Consider the following 21,763-nt stretch of genomic DNA (forward strand, 5'->3'; position numbering starts at 1 on the left):
AGTTTTAAGTGGCCTCCCTTTTATTCATAGACTGTGTCCCCTGGTTCTGGTCTCCCCCAACTCCGGCACGGACTCAGTGGGCCGAAGAGCGTGTATCACTAAACTAAACTAAAGTTATTTAATTCCCTGATATGCCAGCAGAAATTACGGAAACATTGGCCAAGATGAGCAATATCCTTGTAGAGATGAAGATAAGGTTAATGGAGTAAAGCACAAAGTGTTGCAGTAACTTTGCAGGTCAGACAGCATCTGTGGAGAGAATGGATAGGCAACGTTTTGGATTGGGAGTCTTGACTAATTGTGATAGGGGAGAGAACGCCAGAAAAGAGGCAGGGGTGGTTACAGCATGGCACGTGATAGGTAGATACAGGTGAGTGGAGTTTTTATTGGCAGATAGATGGACAAAGGCTGGAGCTGAACAGGAGACAAAAGGCTGTCAGTTAAGGAGGGAAGAGGACTGAAATGTGAAGCCATAGAGAGGGATATATGTGGAAGGGGTCGGTGGGTGATGGAGGGGAAAAGGTGAATGAGATAGTAGGAGGAATGGGGGTGCACCAGGATGGGGCACAGAAGAGAGGGGAGGAAAGAGGCGTGAAATGTTACCTAGAACTGGAGAATTCAATGCTCATACCTTTGCGTTGTAAACTACCCAAACGGAATATGAGGTATTGTTCCTCCAGTTTGCATGTGGCTTCACTCTGGCAGCGCAGAAGGTCCAGAACAAAGAGATCGGTATGGGAAGGGGAGTTAAAATAGTTAACAACCGGGAGATCCAGCAGTCCTTTAGCGGACTGAGCACGTGTTTGGCAAAATGGTCGCCTAGTCTACCCTTGGCCTCGCCAGTGTAAAGGAGGCCACATCAGGAGCACCGAATGCAGTAGATTTAGAGGAGGCGCATGTCTCAACTGGAAGGGTTAATGTTTCTTTGTCAGAACTGAAAGATGTTTAAGTGAACTCGTGTATTTCATATTTATGGAAGAAAAGTTGAGTTAGAGGCTCTAATTGAGCAAGAAGTGGAAGAAAACTCTGCGGCTTGAGAATTTCTCTTCTGTAGTTAATTTATTTAAATTCTAGTTTTCTACTTTCCAATTTTCTCATTTAATACCAGACCTGGCTTAATAAAGAAACTTATCTATGAAGCACACCCATAAAATTGGGTGAAGATCAGTGGTGCCACTCGAGCAACTCTGCTTTCATTTTGGCATGGACAGATAGACAGAGCCACCAGTATATCCTTTTACTGATAGTGAGGAACGATAATTATTGTAAAAGTGGAATTAAATTCTAATCATTCATGCCTACACCTATTTACAGGATTTCGAGATCACACACTGCATGCACACTCACAGCGGTATTTTATTAGGTTTCTATTGAGTTTGGCATATGAAAAAATCAAGCATTTAACTGTTCCCAGTACCTTATGAGGTGACTAGAAACAAAGTACAAATAGTCCCAGGTTCTGGTTTGTATATAAAAATTGCACAACCTCCAACTAATGAAATTAGTTGAATTTAGGGTAAGGGGGAAGATATTTGGAGAGGATATGCGAGGGATCACCTTCACCCAGAGGCTGGTGAATATCTGGAATGCATTACCTGAGAGAGTGGTTGAAGATGGGCCATAGACAGGATTTAAGGAGTGTTGAGCACTTGAATTGTCAAGGCATGGGAGTCTATTGGAAATTTGTATTTTGCATGGAAGGGTACTCGTTTTTCATGTGGATGAACTGGATCAAAAGGCCTTTTTCTGTATCATGTGATTCTATGACTCACTAACCCGTGATCTCTCACTCTACTGTGACCCCTTGATTGTCTTAAGATGGCCTTGTCTTAAGATCTTATTTCTTCAGCATTTCTTCTCTCTACAGCCCCAGCCTTTCGTAGCCAACCTCAAGATCCTCTTGCAGGACTGATCTGGTTACCCCATTATTTCAGTCTGCATTTTGCTAACAGATTCTATTCTTTCTCCTCATGTCTAATACCTTCCTAGTTATATCTGTGATACCTCTGATATGCCCACTACATTGATAGTTTACTGTTTCTCGGTTCCAGACAACTCATCTTCACCATGGACATCCAATCCATTGACCTTTATCGCTAGCAGGATGATTTGAGGGCCTTCACTTGAACAGCTGTCTAACCAGTCCCCTTTTGCCATCATCTGACTGAATTTATTTTTATACTTTCTCCATGTCAACATTGTAGCTTGGGCCCAAATTATGCCTCTTTTTTTGATATAATGAATAAAGTCATATTCAGGACCCCTCAACTCCTCTGTTATATCAGCGTTGCTTTGCATATCATTTCATTACACTTGCTACCAGTCTCCACCCTCTGACTTCTATTGGGAAATTTTTGATTTCTCCTTTTCCTTCTCTATCTTTATCTCAACTTCATCATCTCTATTTTAGGAGATAGGTTGGCCATCAGCATCCATCATAAACCAACCAACTCCCACAGGTTTCTTGGCTACTCCTCCAACTCTGTTTCCTTTAAGGACTCCATATATTTTCTCATTTTCTCCAACTGCAATATCTGCTCTGGTGATAAGACGTCCACCGCAAAGCCTTTAAGATGTCTTCCTTTCTTCTTAACCTTGGCCTTCCCTCTGCCATAGTTGAGGCGTCCTTCACCATGTCTCCTCTATTTCCTGCAGTTTATAGTTCATCCCTTCAGTTCCCAGTCATGACACGGATAGGGTTTTCCTTGCCTTCGCTTTTCAACCAACGAGCCTCCACATTCAAAAGTCATCAATAATTTCTATCATCTCGTGTAATTCCCCTGCTAGACACACCTTCCCCACCATTGCCAGCACTCTGGGGGGGGGGCTTTCCGGGGCCAAAAGGCTTTCTCCTGTTCAATTTCTAACGTTATTAATATATTCTAGAACATGGCACCATTTTCTTTTTATGCAGCAGTTCATCCCATTCTCCAAAACTCATGGCACCCCGTGCTTGTACAGAGATTGAATAATCTGATCAATTAGAAAAGGGCTTTTCTGGAGGAAATGCTGGTGCCTCAGTTAGCTCATAGGATTTTGCAGTTAAATAAATTCTCTACTGAGTTAGATGATCTCTATTTAATGCCATTGGTCTTATTAAGACCCAATAAACCTGGGCAAATGAATTGTGAATGTAGCCCAGACTATCATGCAAACCAACCTCCCTTCCATTAACTCCGTCTACACTTCATGCTGCCTCGGCAAGACCACCAGCATGTTCAAAGACAAGTTTCACCCCGGACACTCCCTCTTCTACCGTCTCCCATCAGGCAAGAGGTATAGAAGTGTGAAAAAGCATATTTCCAGATTCAGGGACAGTTTCTTCCCAGCGGTTGTCAGGCAACTGAACCATTCTTTCAGTAACGAGAGAACCGTCCTGACCTACCGTCTATCTCATTGAAGATCCTCGAACTACCTTTAATTGGACTTTACTGGACTTTATCTTGCACTAAATGTTATTTCCTTTATCCTGTATCTGTACACTGTGGACGGCTTGATTGTAATTATGTATCGCCTTTCCGCTGACTGGATAGCACGCAACAAAAAGCCTTTCACTGTATGTACCTCAGTGACAATAAACTAAACCGTACTAATCTTTGTTTTATAGCTTCCACTGAAAAGCCTAAAGCCACAAATGGAATGTAGGCGGGGATGTTGTTAGCTCTGGAATAAACCAGAGGAGGGGGACTATATGGAAGGAGTGAGATAAGGAGAAAAAGTGCTTATACTGATTGTGAACATCAATGTAGTAGATTTGGATTTATTATTGTCATGTGTACTGAGATACAGTGAAAAGCTTTGTTTTGCATGCTATCCAATCAAGTCAGATAGTGCTATACATAAATACAATCAATCCAAGCTCAGGTAGGAGCTCGGGTGGAGTAAAGGGAAAGATACAGAGCGCAGAATATAGTTCTCAGCATTTTAGCGCAACAGATCCAGGGACAAAATCCGATATCTGTAATAATGTAGAGGAGAATCGGGCTGTACCACCTCATGGTAGGACCGTTTAGAAGTCTGATAATGGGGGAAGAAGCTGTTTCTGAGATGGAATTAAACATATTGTACGGTTGCGCAGCACCACAAAGTCTAAAGGAAACTAGCACTGTAAGGATCACTGATTAAAATGCAAGCAGAAAGCCAAAACCTTAAGAAAATTTCAAATGAATTATTCTCGGTTTACAATTACATTTGCACACCTGTGTCTACTTTCCTTATTAGATCTGGGTTACAATTAAAATCCAAAAAATGCCTGTGTCAATGCACTCCTTGTGGGGATATTTGTGAACTTTGCTCTTTTTATAAGAAATGCGTATTTGATCTTGCAGAGGACAAATGAGGTGCCTTTGCTATGTTTAACTCGTCATCTGCTCTGTTTCCTGCAATTCTTACTCTGTCAAATGGCCTTTAACTGATTACCTTGGGGAAGTCTACTCTGTTAATAGCTGATCTTGTCCTTGAGATAGTGACGCTACTGAGTTCCCCTCACCAAAGATGATTTTCATCTTCAAATTGTTACTCCAAGATTTTAATTGAAATCGCACATTCATGAATGTTGTAGTTGTACAGGGCCTTGGTGAGACCGCACCTGGAGTATTGTGTGCAGTTTTGGTCTCCTAACCTGAGGAAAGACGTTCTTGCCTTAGAGAAGGTTCACCAGATTAATCCCTGGGATGGCGGGACTTGCATATGAGGAAAGACTGGATAGACTGGGCTTGTACTCGCTGGAATTTAGAAGACTGAGGGGGGATCTTATAGAAACATATAAAATTCTTAAGGGGTTGGAGAGGCTAGATGCGGGAAGATTGTTCCCGATGTTGGGGGAGTCCAGAACCAGGGGTCACAGCTTAAGGATAAGGGGGAAGTCTTTTAGGACCGAGATGAGAAAACATTTCTTCACACAGAGAGTGGTGAGTCTGTGGAATTCTCTGCCACAGAAGGTAGTTGAGGCCAGTTCATTGGCTATATTTAAGAGGGAGTTAGATGTGGCCCTTTTTGCTAAAGGGATCAGGGGGTATGGAGAGAAGGCAGGTACAGGCTACTGAGCTGGATGATCAGCCATGATCATATTGAATGGCGGTGCAGGCTCGAAGGGCCGAATGGCCTACTCCTGCACCTATTTTCTATGTTTCTATGTTTTTATGAAGATTGACAAGAATAACATTCTAAAGCTTGGAATCTTTCACTATCAAGGCATGTGTTAATTGAAGGTACAAAAGAACACAGTGTCTGGAAAAACCCTTGCATCACAAGGGGAAGGCATTCAGCCCATCATGACTGTGGTGGACATTTGGAAGATATTTTGAGTTAGTCCAAATCTCTTGGTCCTGTGCGTATATCATTGTAAATGCGTATCCTTGAGTGTTTTTCGTTTCTACTATCAAATCTGCCTTGCCTTCAGCTCAGTCAATGCATCTCAAAGAAACATCAGGAGATTTCATAGAAACATATAAAATTCTTAAAGGATTGGACAGGCTAGATGCAGGAAAATTGTTCCTGATGTTGGGGGAGTCCAGAACCAGGGGTCACAGTTTAGAATAAGGGGTGGGCCATGTAGGACTGAGATGAGGAAAAACTTTTTCACCCTGAGAGTTGTGAATCTGTGGATTTCTCTGCCACAAAAGGCAGTGGAGGCCAATTCACTGGATGTTTTCGAGAGTTAGATTTAGCTCTTAGGGCTAAAGCAATGAAGGGATTTGGGGAAGAAGCAGGAATGGGATACTGATTTTGGATGATCAGCCATGATCATATTGAATGGCGGTGCTGGCTCGAAGGGCCAAATGGCCTACCCCTGCACCTATTTTTCTACGTTTCTCTCCTATAAGTCAACATTATCTGCGTATTTTCCAAAACTAGCTTATATTGCTTGTAGGCTTTCGCCTGAGTATGTCTTCTGATTTTTGATAATCAGGCAATTCAAAACAGTTCCTCTTCCAGTGCACCTACCAACTGTCGCTATATTGAGAACATCTCTTAACGTGTCCGCTCACTTCCTTCACTGAATGATCTGGGACCACTCGAGTAAGTGGCATTGGCACCTTCTGTAATACCAAAGCATCCTTTCCAAATTAGTGTGTTCAGAATTGAACAGAATAATCTCTCCAATATTTGGCAAGGTGCAAAGTCAACATCAAAGAAATTGAGCGGATTTGGAAGCATATCTGAAGATCATGAATAGACAATGTTTTGGGTCAAGACCCCACTCTTTGGACCAGTCCAGACCTGAAATGTCGCCTATCCATGTTCTCCGGAGATGCTTACTGACCTGTCTGAAGACGTCACCCATTCCTTCTCTCCTGAGATGCTGCCTGACCCGCTGAGTTATTCCAGCATTTTGTGATACCTTCTGTCTGACCTGTTGATGCACTCCAGCACTTTGTCTTTCTTTTGTAAACTAGCTTCTGCAGTTCCGTGTGTCTCCAGATCTAGGAATAACCTAATTTCCTAGAAGCTCTACCTGGCAGATGAAGTATGATACATTGGAATAAGTATTGTTATAGTGGTAAATTTTTTTCAAATTTGAACTGAAAAAAACAATAGTTATCACATTTGGCTCAATTATCATTCTGTATTTCGCCATCCTTCCGTCATCAATATTTAAGGTAAACAGTTCAATGATAGCAATCTTACCTTTCATGGCAGATCGTGGGTTCAAATCCTGCTCTGACATATAAGTCAAGTCAAGTCAAGTCAATTTTATTTGTATAGCACATTTAAAAACAACCCACGTTGACCAAAGTGCTGTACATCTGATTAGGTACTAAGGAAAAAATGAAACATACAGTAGCACACAAACATAACAGCACATACAAAACAGTTCACAGCGCCTCCTCAATGGGCCTCAAACGCTAGGGAGTAGAAATAGGTTTTGAGCTTGGACTTAAAGGAGTCGATGGAGGGGGCAGTTCTGATGAGGAGAGGGATGCTGTTCCACAGTCTAGGAGCTGCAACCGCAAAAGCGCGGTCTCCCCTTAGCTTAAGCCTAGACCGCGGGGATAGTGAGTAGCCCCAAGTCGGCCGACCTGAGGGACCTGGAGTTAGAGAGGTGGGTTAGAAGATTTTTGATGTAATGCGGGTTAACTCTTCATCGCAGTACTGAGAGTGCTTTAACGCTATCTCTTGGATGAAAGACTAGGTGTCCTGGCTAACATTTACTATTTTAGTCATAGAGCTTCCAGGTTCAAAGGGCAGCAGGAAAATTGTTGTGCTGTCCTGATGAAAGTGGACTAACTGCCCATTAGTCTTTGTTTTGCTGTCTGTCCAGATCTGGGTCTGCATAAATTGTCTGCCACGTTTGATTGCAAAAGAGCCAGTCTTATTTCTCAAATCATTTATTGTGAGTGAAGTGCTTTGGAGCATCATAATTTTGGAGTCATAGAGCCCAGCCCACCATGTACATGACAATCATCAAGCACTCTCCAATACCGATTCATTCTCTCCACATTCCCATCATCGCCCAGATTTGCCCACTCAGACTAGGATCAATGTAAACTCTCTATTAACCTACAAACCCACAGGTCTATGGGACATGAGAGGAAAGCAGAGCGCCCAGGGAAAGCCTATGCAGTCACAAAGATAATGTGCAAATCCCCAACAGACAGCACCCAGGTTGCTGGAACTGTGACCTAGCAAGTCCATCGGCTGCACCAACGTGCCACACTGAGAGAGGTTTCTCCTCTTTAGTGCTAGTCTATTTTGCAATCCAGTTCACATTTAGCTGTAATATTTAATTGTGATAATTGCTGGGAATTAATAATGACTAAGAATTATATAACATCACAATGCAGTGGTAAAATTAAAGCAGGCTTTTCTTTATAAAAATGATGAATCTAGTCCTTAATGGCCCTGCTGTCAATTTTTTTAAAAGGGCCAACTTGAAATAAACGTCTCCAATGATAAAAACAGCCCCAAAAGTTCCCCTTTGCCATGAAACAATGGGATGATATCATTCTCCGCGGAAGATGTCACATGAATTGATGCAGTTTTAAAATGGCTTAAAGTGTGACACTGAGCATTGGTGGAAAAATTACTATTTCTTTATCAATGGGGAAAAAAGAAGTCAGCTTTTGCCCACTGTAGTGACTGGATCGAATGTAAATGAAGTTAAGAATCGTGACCACTAACAGGTTTTGCTATTGCTTGTTTTTTTTAACAAAAGCGAGAATCTAATCATTGTGCTTTTTAAGATAGTATTGAATGTGGAAGGTTGAATTTTGTTTAAAAAGTATTTTCAATAACCAAAACATTCTTTGGCAGCAGTTGGCTTTTTATATAAAATTTGTAGTCATTATTAATGCCCAGCAAATACTCCAGTGTTCTTATGCTGAATGCAAATTGGAATAAAGAATGGAAGTGTGGAATGGAAATGACACCAACATTGAGGTGCCAATCAGCCGCCCTTCCCCTGTATCCACGTATCATTTGCCAGAATCTTTCCCACTCCACTTCTCCTTCCCACCTTTCTTTTCCAGCATTCTCCCCCCCCCCCCCCCCCCCCGACTCCATTCAGTCTGATGAAGGGTCTCAACCAGTTATGCTGCCTGTCTATTCCTTGCCCAGATGCTGCCTGAGCCACTGAGTTCCTTCAGCACTTTGTGTTTTGATTGAAGTGTAAATCACTATCATAAAAAATAGGAACAGCGTTTTGTTCATAAAGTACTATGGGACTAACCTCTGATTGCAGCATTCATTTAATTCAATGCATTCTGGGATTTTGTATCCAATATTTTTTCAACTTTCTTCAAGAATGCAGCCAATATGTTAACAGAAAAAATTAAATAAAAGCTAGGAGATAGGTTGGCTTCAGGTATTCTTTGATATTACAGCACAGAATGAAATTATTTGTTTGTCATATTCATGCTAGTTCCAGTTGAAGCTAACTCCCTACTAATAATTGTAGCACGGTTTCCTTTACTACAATGTGATTTTTAAAATACATTTGATCTGGTCAAAAAAAATTAGTATAAGAAAATAACTGCAGATGCTGGTACAAATTGAAGGTATTTATTCACTCATTTTTTTTATCGAAGGTATTTATTCATAAAAAAAATTATCGATTTTTTGGGCAGCTTGCAGCCCAGTGGTATGAACATCGACTTCTCCAACTTTAGATAGTTCCTCTGTCCCTCTCTTCCCCTCCTCCTTCCCAGATCTCCCTCTACCTTCCTGTCTCCACCTATATCCTTCCTTTGTCCCGCCCCCCTGACATCAGTCTGAAGAAGGGTCTCGACCCGAAACGTCACCCATTCTTTCTCTCCTGAGATGCTGCCTGACCTGCTGAGTTACTCCAGCATTTTGTGAATAATGGTAAAAAAAATTGATATACTCTGGATAAAATTACTTTATTTGCATTGTGCTGTTAAAAAGACAGCATTGTGAGTTCCAATCCTTAGGGAGTTGGGTTTCAAATGGAAATATTGTCGGTCTTGAAGTTCACTTTGGGTACTTCTGGACATTAGCTACTTTGAGATTCTGATGTGCTTTCAGCATTGCTGAAAACAAAGCTGTTATTTGCTGTACAATAATACTTTTGGAGCAAGACCAGGACACTTGGAGTTTAATGTAAATAAATAGATTTTGGCCACAGGGTGGAAGCGGGTATTGAATGTGAACTGTGCTGCTGTTTGGATATGGTTCTCAATTTTGGTGCGGATTGCTGATTGTCATAAGGTGAATGCATACCGTGCACAGCAAGAAACCTGAACAAAGTGCAAATTAGCAATACATGTGGGTGCTTTGCACCCATTTCCACTGAAGATATGGGGTATGCTGGCTGGGAATATATCTATTCCGGGATGTCTTGGGGACTTGTTGAGAAATATGTCACTGAAGGCACAGAGGAAAAGCGATACCTTTTCTCCGGTCTTCCTATCCTCCTGTCTTCCAGTAGCTCACGCTGTTTTGTCTGGCCTTGCTTCACATATCAAGTTTGGAAGTAATCAAACTTATGGGTTTTTTTTCTCTCACCACAGGATAAGTGTTTCTGTTAGTCAGAGGATAATAGCACTTCCTCATGACAATCGTCAGGTTCGACTATTCGACATGTCAGGAGTTCGTTTGACTCGTCTCCCCCGCAGTAATCGTCAGGTAATTTAATTTATACAATGCTACTTCATTTTTTTTCCTCTCTAAGAGGCCAATATAATTTTTAAATGCTGTCATTAGAATTGGTATTATCGAGCAGTTTGTAAAACAGTGGGATCAATTTTTAGTGCCATGTCTGTAGGGTTGTCTGTCACTGTGGTTAAACATACAGTGTGCCCTCCATAATGTTTGGGACAAAGACCCATCATTTATTTATTTGCCTCTTGTACTCCACAATTTGAGATTTGTAATAGAAAAAAATCACATGTGGTTAAAGTGCACATTGTCAGATTTTAATAAAGGCCATTTTTATACATTTTGGTTTCACCATGTAGAAATTACAATCATACAAAGTTGTGCCAATGGTGTACAGAGGCAAATAAATAAACGATGGGGCTTTGTCCCAAACATTATGGAGGGCAGTGTAGTTACCGGCCACTCTTTACAAACTGATGTGTAATGATATTTGAATGGCACCAATCTTTTGGCAAAACAAACGTGTAAATCCATCATCGTGACACTACGATATGTATTGAATTTTATTTTGTCTTAAAATTGAAGAGATTTAATTTGTTATTAATACATACGAAGTAATTGCAAATACATTTATGAAATTGTGGAATATAGTAGGGCACAAACTAAAGTCAGCTTTATGCTAAAATTATCTTGTAGGTATGACTACTTTTCAATCATCTGATGTTCTATATTCATTCAAATATTCAGCATATTAGCTTGTCAGATGTAGACCTAGCTGCCAATACTTGCTCCCAGTCTACTTTTGACGAATCTTTTCCTATTATATTGTAAAAGCTATTCTGCCAACTTTAATTTCCAGTTGTATTTGAGTTTTTAATTGGGGGACAGGAAAGGTAACATTATGTACACATCAGTATTACCAATGCCAAATGTATGTGCAATTTACATGTTCATGGGAATCAGATCAGAATACCCAATGAAATAATGCATAGTGCTCCATGTGTGGGACAAATTCTAGGTATAGTCTGACACTTGTGTAACAAGAAAGTAATGTGCATGCTGAAATAAGTGGTTGTGGGAGTATGTAAAATATCTCTACTGTTGAGATGTGCTAAAGCTCTATTGATTCTAAACCTTTCCATTTTATAATTCCTGACTGCAATCGCATTGGGAATAAAAGTGGTTTTGCAACAAAAACTACAAGAGGGATATTGGAACTCAGCAAAGAACCACACAGAACGATTTCAAATGATTAAATTATGAGTCACGATTGATTGATTTTATTTGCGAATTTAACATCGTCTTTGGAACAGAAGTCTTATTCCTTTCAAAATTTTAAAGGCAAATTGAAACCAGAGGTCTTGCCTTATGCTAATGCCCTAATCATTATTAGAAAGTGAGAATGTGAGACTATTGAGAAAACACTGATTTATTTCAACACTGACCAGTCCCATTTATTAAAGAGTTTGAGGTGGCGCAGGATGTGAATACTCTGTGACCTGATAAATGGCATGCTTCAGCAGAACCCGGGAGTGTCAAGCATTAATTAATAGCAATCAGTTAAGAAGTAGATAGAATGGTCATAATGCTCCTGTCCATGTTGATATAATATAAATTTGGAGATGTGGAATACTAACATATAAGGAATCAGAATTTGATCATAATGAGCCTGATTTGCAGAAAATCGTGATTCAGACTAGCACTACTTATTCTCAAGAAAACTTCCCCTCTGTACATACTTGGCATACTTGCCTTTACTGGTCAGGGCATTAAGTATAAAAATTGGCAAGTCATATTGCTGCTGTATAAAACTTTGGTTGGGCCAAATTTAGAGTGTTGCGTGTGGTTCTGGTGGCTGCATTATAGGAAGGGTGTTTGGGCTTTGGAGAGAATGGAAAAAAGATTGACAAAGATGTTGCTTGAATTAAAAGGTATTAGCTTTAAAAGTAGAGGTTGGACAAACTTGGATTGGTTTCTCCAGAGCAACGGCGGTTGAAGGTTGATAGTCAAATATAAAATGATAAGCGGCATTGATAGGGTACATATTCTTTTTCCTGCAGTGGAAATGTCACTACTTGAGGGCATAGATTTCAAGTGGAAGAGTAAAAATTTAAAGGAGATTTGTGAGGCAATTTTTTTTAACATGGAGAGTAACAGGTTGCAGCAACACGCTGCCAGGGAAAGTTGTGGAAATAGATACGATAATTATGTGTAAGAGGCATTTAGAATTTAGAAGCATTTTATGAATGCTCCAGGAAATGGAGATACAGCCCTTATGCTATATTACTAGTAGATGGGATTAATCAAAAGTGCCATTGTGGTCCACACAGACCATGGACCAAAGGCCATGTTCTTAGCTTAAGGATAAGGGGGAGGTCTTTTAGGACTGAGATAAGAAAACATTTCTTCACACAGAGTGTGGTGAGTCTGTGGAATTCTCTGCCACAGAAGGTAGTTGAGGCCAGTTCATTGGCTATATTTAAGAGGGAGTTAGATCTGGCCCTTGAGGCTAAAGGGATCAGGGGGTATGGAGAGAAGGCAGGTATAGGTTACTGAGCTGGATGATCAGCCATGATCATAATTGAATGGCGGTGCAGGCTCGAAGGGCCAAATGGCCTACTCCTGCACCTATTTTCTATGTTTCTAAGTTCCTGTGCTGTACTTCTTGTGTATGTTATGATCAGTTATTTTACAGTCAAACCTGGTTTCTGTTGAAAAGTAAACCTGATTAGACAAACTCCAGCAAGTCTCCTGTTGACCACAGTAAGGAAAGAATTTAAAACAAGGCTGGAAACTGGTTTATTCTGGACTCCTTTCCTCTGCTCAAACAGGGTCATCGGCGTATGGTGTGCTGCACAGCATGGAGTGAGGACAACCCCACATGCAACCTCTTTTCTTGTGGTTTTGATCGCCAAGCCATTGGTTGGAATATCAATATCCCAGCACTTCTGCAAGAAAAATAAGATGCCATCAAGTGTTTCAGAAAAGACTTTAAAGAACTCCATTCTTTATCGTCTTACCATGTTTCTATTGCTATTAATGCTGTGAGTCTTCCAGCTAAGAAGAGTGTTGTGTGATTGGTGTTAAATGGCTTGACATGCAGAATCCGCATGTATTGCCAATGAAAAACTGTGCTTGGTTAATAAACCAATCTTGTATGCAACCGTGCATTTATTATAAATATTTCTTTGGTTTGTAATTTATGTGTCTGTGCTGGGCGTTAGAACTGGTTGACCTTCTCAGAGCAAACCTTTAAATAGTTTCACTGAAGTTATAGCTGGATACTGTCACAACATAAGCAAGGCATTTGTTTTGAAAAAAAATATGAAGCTGTGCTAAGTGTAAATTATGTGCAAGTTATAGTAGTGTTTGTTGTCACTGAAAATTCTACATATTTGCCTTGTGGCCTTCTGGAAAAATTCAAGGTTAGTATATAGCAATTTTGACACAACTTCATATTCTGAGGTGTTGTTCTTTAGTAGTAGCTGACAATCACTTTATTGCCATGCATCTGGAGATATGCATTAGGTTCATTCTCTAATTTCAGCAGTGTCTGGGATAAAAAAAAACTTTTCAGCTGTCACATGAGTTGTTGGTAGTGTGCAATTGATAGATTTGTAACTTAATGTGCTGTAGATAATCATGTGATAACCTTTATGGCTAGATCCCTTTATGTATTTGTCAAAGTGCACACTAATATGGAAAGACTGCTGTTAATTTCTTTTTGTAAGCAGTTTATTCTAAACTTTGTGATACAAGCTGATGTTAAATCCCCAGACAGGTCCCTATCTCCAGCGGAGTTCTGTGGGAAAGGGAAAAAATGGTTAGTGATATGGAGACGTCAGGATGCTTCAGAAAGATCAGTAAAGTGCAGAAAGAATCATTCTGGTTATGAATGCTGTACTGAATGTAAAGACTAACTTTGGTTGTACATGCAGATCTCATCTTTTAGTGTCACTTGCAATGACTAAGACATTTGAACATAAGTGCTGGTTAAGTTAAATCATTTAGAACCAAATATCTTGTAGGTTTAACATATTTGCATATGTTTTTTACAGTTAAGTACAACAATACTAGTTTTAAGTGATTTAACCTACAGCTGTTTAAGAGACCAAATACGACATACAGTGCCATCCTTTACTTGGCTTGCAATCCAGTTTCATTACCCTTCATTGGTACCCAGAGTTACTTGGAATAATCAGGTATGGATTTAATTATAATTAATTTTCTTTGATTAAACCCAAAGATTAGTGTTATTCAGAACTCCAAATCAATTAACTGCAGAATTCTGTCCACATCAGCCATTGCACGATCTGGGTTAACTGATGTTGGCTTTAGAGCATTTAACGATTGTCCATTGTTACAGACAGAGCTCATAATGCATTAATGCTAATGTGGGAGATGTTTTCTTCCCCCCAGGGATTGGACATTACTATTTGAGAGGTTTGTTTTTCATATCTGCAAATGAATGGTTGATGCTGAAGTCCACACATGGAACTTCCTATGAATAGATGCAGTAACAGTATGCCAAGTATGATTACGGTAACAGAACAATATAAGGCACTTTACAAGTAGACCTCTGGGTATTTTATTGTTTAAGCAGCAAATTGTTTTGGCCTAAACTGTAGAGCATCCAAAATGAGCATCATTGCTGTTCAGGCTTCTTAACAGAAGTTTTTGTTTCCTTGTCTTCAATTTACGGGGTTCTTTTTGTATTACATGGTAATTCAATAAAATGTAGTCATTCGTTTCATTAAAGAACTAAATACGCATATTATAAATCACATTTTAATGCTCTGGGAGTATTGTTTCAAATGCAGCACAGAAGTGTGACAACAGCTTATGAGCAAGTAGAATATATCCAGTGATGACCATATCATTATTCATGACGAGCCATAGAAGCTGCCAAGGGTGTTTCTACAGCAGAAAATAGATTTGTTGCAATAAATTGCTGAATCAGACAGTTAATGAGGTTTCTACGTTGATCAACTTGGATTATTGGCATGCTCATTTTCGTAGTTTGTTCAAAATTGCTGCATTGTGAAACATGGGAAAAGTTGTCCATCGTAAGATTAAAAACTGGTGCATTACGTCTGTTTAGGGACAAAAAAACATTGTACATATTTCTTGCACCATATAGTGTTTTTGCAAGTCTGTATTTAAATTTGAAACAACTGTGCGGAATTAAAGGTGAAACAAACTGGATCTTGTCTTTCCCGGATTGTGGTTATTTCCATTGCAGGCAACGCAAGGTGCTACCACCACGCCCAGTGAAGTTTTCACCAAGGGAGTCACGTTTTTCTTGCGCCAGAGCCATAATGGATACAGTCACAACTGTTGAACAAGTTTGCCACTGATTTGTACTGGAACATGACCACTCTGCGTTATCTCTAAACAGTCGCCTTTTCTGCTGTGTCATTTCGCTGTGAAAAATACTGCATGATGCAGGAGCCGTCCTGCATTTTCCCTTTGCACTCTCTTGGCATTTTCACTATATACAAAAGCCAGTAATCACTGGTGGAAGTCTATCTATTCTACCCAGCTAATTAGTTGATGTTTATTTTTGAATTTGTTTAGCAGTATGTGCACCATATACAGTAACTTTGGGTTGGGGTGTTAGGACTGTGAGTATGTTCAGGCAAAGGCAGATATACTTTTATAGGATAAGAAAGAAATTGCATCTTGTTTTGTAAAATCACCTGTCACTTTCTCATGAAATAAAATCAAGTAATTTGTTTTTAGAATGCCTTGTGCCAAATTCTGCTATTTGCAGCTAGCAGCTCTGCTTTTTTACACCATAAACACATTCCTTAATATTGTGCTTGGGATGTAAGATTCTGTGGATAAATCTGACATGTTTTTATGGCAGTAAATCAATGTGAGAGTCAGGATTTGTACTGAAACATAAAGTACTTAATAGGCAGCGAACGAGACAAGGCATTTGGACAAAGATTTTCATCGTATAAAGTGTTTAGATAGTAACCATAATATCTCAGTATGTTCCAAAATACTGCTGAGGATGATTGTCAAATTTGACACCAATTTGCAACAGATATATTAGGGTGTAGTACCAAACCCTTGGCTGGAGAGGTAGGATTCGAGGAATGACAACATGGAGGAGGAGTTGAAAGCATGGCTGACAATGGTTGGAGTGAATCAATTTTGGAGCTGCCCTGATGGCTATACTTTGCAGCACATGAGGATCTGAAGGCATTATAGGAATGTGATCGATAAATTTGAAAGCCAGAGTGGGAATTTTAACAATGAGCTAGACTTCGACCAGAGACACTGGGATGAATGGGGCTTGGATTGTTTTAACACAGGCAGCAGAGTTTTGTATTATCTCCATTTTGTCAGAGTGAGAGAGGCAGGTCAGAAATTTAACGGAATAGTGAAGTCCAGGGGTAACAAAGGCACGATTGTGGATTTCAGATGAAATGGTCTTAGTGAGCAGATACATCTGTGTCAAATATTACACAAAGTTTACAAACTGTCTTGTTCAGTTTTCACAGCAGCCATCGATTGGGGAGTGGATTAATGGGTGGAAGACTGTCTTAAACAATGTGTCGCTTGAGGAAACCTCTCCTCCTGTAACGGATAAACCATCAAATAGTGTGAGAGTTTAGATACAATGGATGGGTTCAGTGAAGTGACTGAGGGTAGAGTTGGATGTAATCAGTAGGCTGTGGAAACTCGCGCTTTGTTTTCAGACATTGTTGCCAAATGCAGCACTTAGAAGTAGAAGATGAGCTGTTGATCCTTGGGGAACTAGACATAACGGCGTGGACAGGTCTGATAATAAATGAGGTCCCAGGTAGCTGAACAACTTTGTAGAGGTTTTGGAGGAGAAGATTTTTACCAACCTGCAGATGGCACGTGGAAAGCATACTATCGGGTCACATCACTGGCTTGATTTGGGAATAGCTCTGCCCAATACTGTAAGAAATTGCAGATATGTGGATGTCGTCCATCACACAGACCAGACTGCTTGCCATTGACTTCATCTACACTTTTTGCTGCCTTGAGAAAGCAGCAACATAATTAAGGACCTTTTTCACCCTGGTTATTCTCTCTTCTCCCTGCTCCCACCATCAGAAGATACAAAAGTTTGAAAGCGTGCACTACCAGAAACAACTTCTTCACTTCTGTTTTCAGACATCGGAATGGCCCTTCCATAAGCCCGGGTATGGTTCCGATCTTCCAATCTACCTCATTGCGGATGTTGGACTTTTTCTTTGGAACTGTTACGCTACAATACTGAACAACTATATTCTGCACTGATATTTTTCTCTTCGCTCTACCTGTTCTATATTGTATGCCTTTAATTTGTGTATAGTATTATTTAATCTGAATGGATAGCATGGTACACATGACAATAATAAACCAATACAAGTGGTGTGGTCAACTGTGTCAATGACTTCAGACAGTTTGAAGGGAAAAGGTAGGTAGATTGCCTTCATAACAATTATTAATCAGTGTCATTTCATGACAGTGTGAGAGCAGAAGGTTTATTGAAGGTATCAAACAAGGTGCTCCAGGACTGAACAGGAAAGGCAAGTTGGAAATGTGATGGTAAGCTGCTGGGTTGGAGCTTGAGAAGAAATGTTTACAGAAGGAGTGATGTGAAGGAGGAGGGTTGGGCTTGAGGAGAGAGCCATTGGCAATCAGGAACAATGGGGACCATTGAAAGATATATGCGGTCAATTGCTTATTGGGAATAGGGTTCAGGGAGCACGATATGACTCACCAGGAGAAGATAAGCTTCAGGAGACACAAAAGAGTTGTGTGGAGAGGATAAGTTTCAAGTAGGTACGAAGATGATCGGAGACAAAGTGGAGGAGGAGGTTTGAACATTTGGTACAATAGGTTGGGTAGTGCAATGAAGCGGAGACAGCCGATGGATCGACACGGGTCTTTGTACCAAGTCCATACACTAGTTGGAAGCGAGTGTGAGGAAGATGAGGGGCTTGAGAACTGTCCAATGAAACAATCCTTGCATGAATGTTTGCTTAATTGTTTATAATGCGCGGAGACAAATAATTGGAATGGGTGTACTGTGGGGACATGGATAAACATTTGGGATATTATTGCCATCACTGAAAAGGACATAATGGTGGAATTATTGATTATAGCTCTGCCTTCAACTCTTGAATTCCAACCAAGGTCTCAGAAACCACCTTTCTGCAAATGGATCCTGACCCATAGACTGTAACCGTTTGGGACAGAGTTGCTGCCTTACAGCACCAGAGACCTGGGTTCGATACTGACTACGGGTGCTGTCTGTACAGAGTTTATACCTCCCCCCTGTGACCGCATGGGTTTCTTCTGACACTCCTAAGATATGCAGGTTTGTAGGTTAATTGGCTGTGGTAAAATTGTAAATTGTCCCCAGTGTGAAGAATAGTGCTAGTGTATGGGATGACCATTGGTAAGAGTGGACTCGGTGGGCCGAAGGGTCTGTTTCCACACCATGTCTGGTCTAAAACCAGTAATGTTAGGCAGAAATGCCCTCACAAAAATTCCCCATTCTGATGCCCTGCAAGGCTGTGTTCTCAGCCCCTTTCCTTACTTCCTACACACTCATGACTCTGTGGCCAAATTCTTCTCCAACATCCTTTTACACGTTTGCAGATGATACCAACATGGTAGCATAGTGTCAAGAAGCCAACCTCTCCCTCAATGTCAGTAAAACAAAGGAGTTGGGCATCAACTTCAGAAAGCGTGACAGAGTACATGCACCAATTTGTGTCAATGGTGCTAAAGTGGAGATGTTTGAGAGCTTCAACTTCCTAAATGTAAATATCACCAACAAGTTGTCCTGGTCCAACCACATAGGCACTACATCCACGTAAGCACATCAACACCATTATAAAGAAATTCAGCATAACTTTTACCAATTTCTACAGATACATCATAGAGGGTTTTCTATCAGGGCGCATCACAGCTTAGTATAACAACGGCTTTGCCCAAGATAGCAAGAACTTGCTGAGAGTGGTGAATGCAGGCTAATCTGTCTCACAAACCATTCTGCCATTCGATTCCATCAATACATCATGTTCATAAGTCATAAGAGCAGAATTAGGCCATTCACCCCATCGAGTCTACTCCATTCAATCATGGCTGATCTATCTTTCCGACTCAATGCCGTTCTTCTGCCTTCTTCCCATATCATTTGACAATCTGGAAACCACCAATCTCAGCTTTAAAAATACCAAAAGATTTGGCTACCACCTCCGTCTATGGCAATGAAATCCACAGATTCACCAGTCTCTGGCTAAAGAAATTCCTCCTCATCTCCTTTTTCAAGGTACGTCCTTTTTGTTTTGACGCTGTGCTCTCTGTCCTGGACTCCCACTAGTAGAATCGGGTAGATGCACAGAGTCTTTTACCCAGAGTAGGGGAATTGAGGACCAGAAGACAGGTTCAAAGTGAAGGGGAAAAGATTTGTATAAGACGTGGTGAGACTGCATTTAGAATATTGTGTTCAGTTCTGGGCACCATTTTATAGGAAATATATTGTCAAGCTTGAAAGGGTTGAGAAAAGATTTACGAGGATGGAACGAGCTGCCAGAGATGGTAGTTGAGGCAGGGACTATTGAAACATTTAAGAAACAATTAAGACTGGTATATGGATAGTAAAGGTTTGAAGGGATATGGGCCAAACGCAGGCAGGTGAGACTAGTGTAGATGGAACATGTTGGTCGGTGTGGGCAAGTTGGGTCAAAGGGCCTGTTTCCACACTGGATAACTCTATGACTCTCAATGGAAATAAGTACAATATTTCTGATAGTGACAGTGCTGAAATGTTGAGCAAACAGAAAGATGTGGAAGAACAACTTTTCTTGTATTATGATCCCTTACGCTGTCACTGAGCACTTATTTCAAAAACAAAAGCCAAGAACACATCAATAGTTCTCTGCAGGCTTTAAACAGCTTTTGATCTTGGTGATTCACTCTTACCTGAAGTAACCACGTGGAGTCCACAGTTGACCTCAGTGGGCGTGGAGTGAAGAATGGAATTAGTGTGCCGGGGAAAGTTGCCACAATTATTCCCAAAGACGCCAATCAAAAATGTTCATCAAACAAATCTCTAACGCCTCAATGCAGGCCTTCCCACGTTCTGGAGACAACTTTTCTGCAGCTGGTAACAAGGGTTCACTGTTGAGAGCTTAGCAATAAACTTATGATTCAGTTAGGAGGAGGCTTGCCTTTGTAAACAATCCTCTGCAATGGCCATGAAATGAAGCACCTGCCATGTACCAGCAGGCATGTAACTCTCTTCCAAAAACAACTGGAGTTTTAGTTTAATTTAGAGATACAACACAGAAACAGGCCCTTCAGCCCACCGAGTCTGCACTGACCAGCGATTCCCGTACATTAACACTATCCTAATAGGGACAATTTACCTTTATGCCAAGCCCATTAACCTACAAACTCGTACTTCTTTGGAGTGTGTGAGGAAGCCGAAGATCTTGGAGAAAAGCCACGCGGTCTCGGGGAGAACGTACAAACTCCATACAGACAGCACCCGTAGTCGGTATCGATCCTGGGCCTCTGGTGCTGTAAGGCAGCAACTCTACTGCTGCGCCACCGTGCCACCCGGGTTCCTGTTCTCATTTCCAAATGCAGTGGACTGGTGCATTATTTGACTGCCCTGGGTTAGTTCTACTGTGATTATGAGAAGCAAGGGAGGATAAAACCAAAGATTTAATCTAGTACAATACCCAAGTTAAATTCAAGCCTTTTTTCGTGAAAGCAAAGTTCTGTTTTATTTCAATATGAAGGGCATTGCAAAGCACTTTGCTGAAAATGACTGGTGCAATTCCGTGTTAACCTTCAGCAATGACAGTCAATGACCTAATACAACAGTAAGTGAAAGAGACTGCAAATTAGGCAAGATTAGAATCCTTATTCTCCAAATTAATTACTTCTATCCTCTAGGTGAGCCTCAGCTTTGATCTTGCAAAACAAAAAGAAATGAAGAACCAGTTGCATTTACATGGATCCAATGTGACCTTGGGATGTCACAAAGTCACAATACTTTTGAAACATATTTGCTCTTTGAAGGTAAATGTTGAAAACATTTTTTTTGTGGAAAAATGCAACAAACCACAAAGAAATTAATGGTTAGTTACTGTAATCCCATAACCTCGGGCTGGTGCTGGACTGGCTGATTTTCTGAACAATTGAATATTACTCCTATTAATATACCACACATCTTTTAATTCACCTCTTTTAGACGTTACACATTGGTGTAGTGAGTTTTCTAGTGAACCAGTTGAGTTTGAAGGGAGTGTGAAAATAGGGCCTTGGTGTGTTTAATGGGAACTGAAACCCGGTCTGTTAGAAGGGAGACAGTAAGTTCTTAAGGGGGCCTCACTTTAGAAGAAGTGTGGGAAGGGGACCACAGCGAGGTTCAGAGTTAGTGTGGGAAGGGAGCATTAGTTTAGAGGCAGTGAGGGTTCCAGTGAGTTTAGAAGGGGATTGGGAAGGGGCCACAGTGAGTTTAGGGAGAGTGTTTGGGTAGGGGTTCCAGTGGGTTTAGGAGTATGGGAACCAGATCCCCTGTGCGCAGATTAATGCAGCAGATTAATGCAGAGAGCTAGATAGAGCTCTTAAGGATAGCGGAGTCAGGGGGTATGGGGAGAAGGCAGGAACCGGGTACTGATTGAGAATGATCAGCCATGATCACATTGAATGGCGG

The 21,763-nt window shown here is 40.8% G+C and overlaps 1 protein-coding gene across 3 annotated transcripts in view; it reads left to right on the forward strand.

Annotated features, from left to right (window-relative positions):
* The window catches only part of wdr37 (WD repeat domain 37), a 105,743-nt gene extending 90,900 nt beyond the window's left edge, over positions 1 to 14,843 (forward strand). For all 3 annotated transcript variants that reach the window (XM_078425145.1, XM_078425153.1, XM_078425162.1), the window contains 2 exons: positions 9,972 to 10,086; positions 12,891 to 14,843. In XM_078425145.1, coding sequence (XP_078281271.1) covers positions 9,972 to 10,086; positions 12,891 to 13,022 — 247 coding nt within the window. In that variant the 3' untranslated portion in view covers positions 13,023 to 14,843. The remainder of the gene's footprint in view (positions 1 to 9,971; positions 10,087 to 12,890) is intronic.
* The last annotated feature ends 6,920 nt before the right edge of the window (positions 14,844 to 21,763 follow it).

The sequence above is a fragment of the Rhinoraja longicauda genome, chromosome 2, assembly GCF_053455715.1.
Source record: "Rhinoraja longicauda isolate Sanriku21f chromosome 2, sRhiLon1.1, whole genome shotgun sequence".
NCBI lineage: Eukaryota > Metazoa > Chordata > Chondrichthyes > Rajiformes > Arhynchobatidae > Rhinoraja > Rhinoraja longicauda.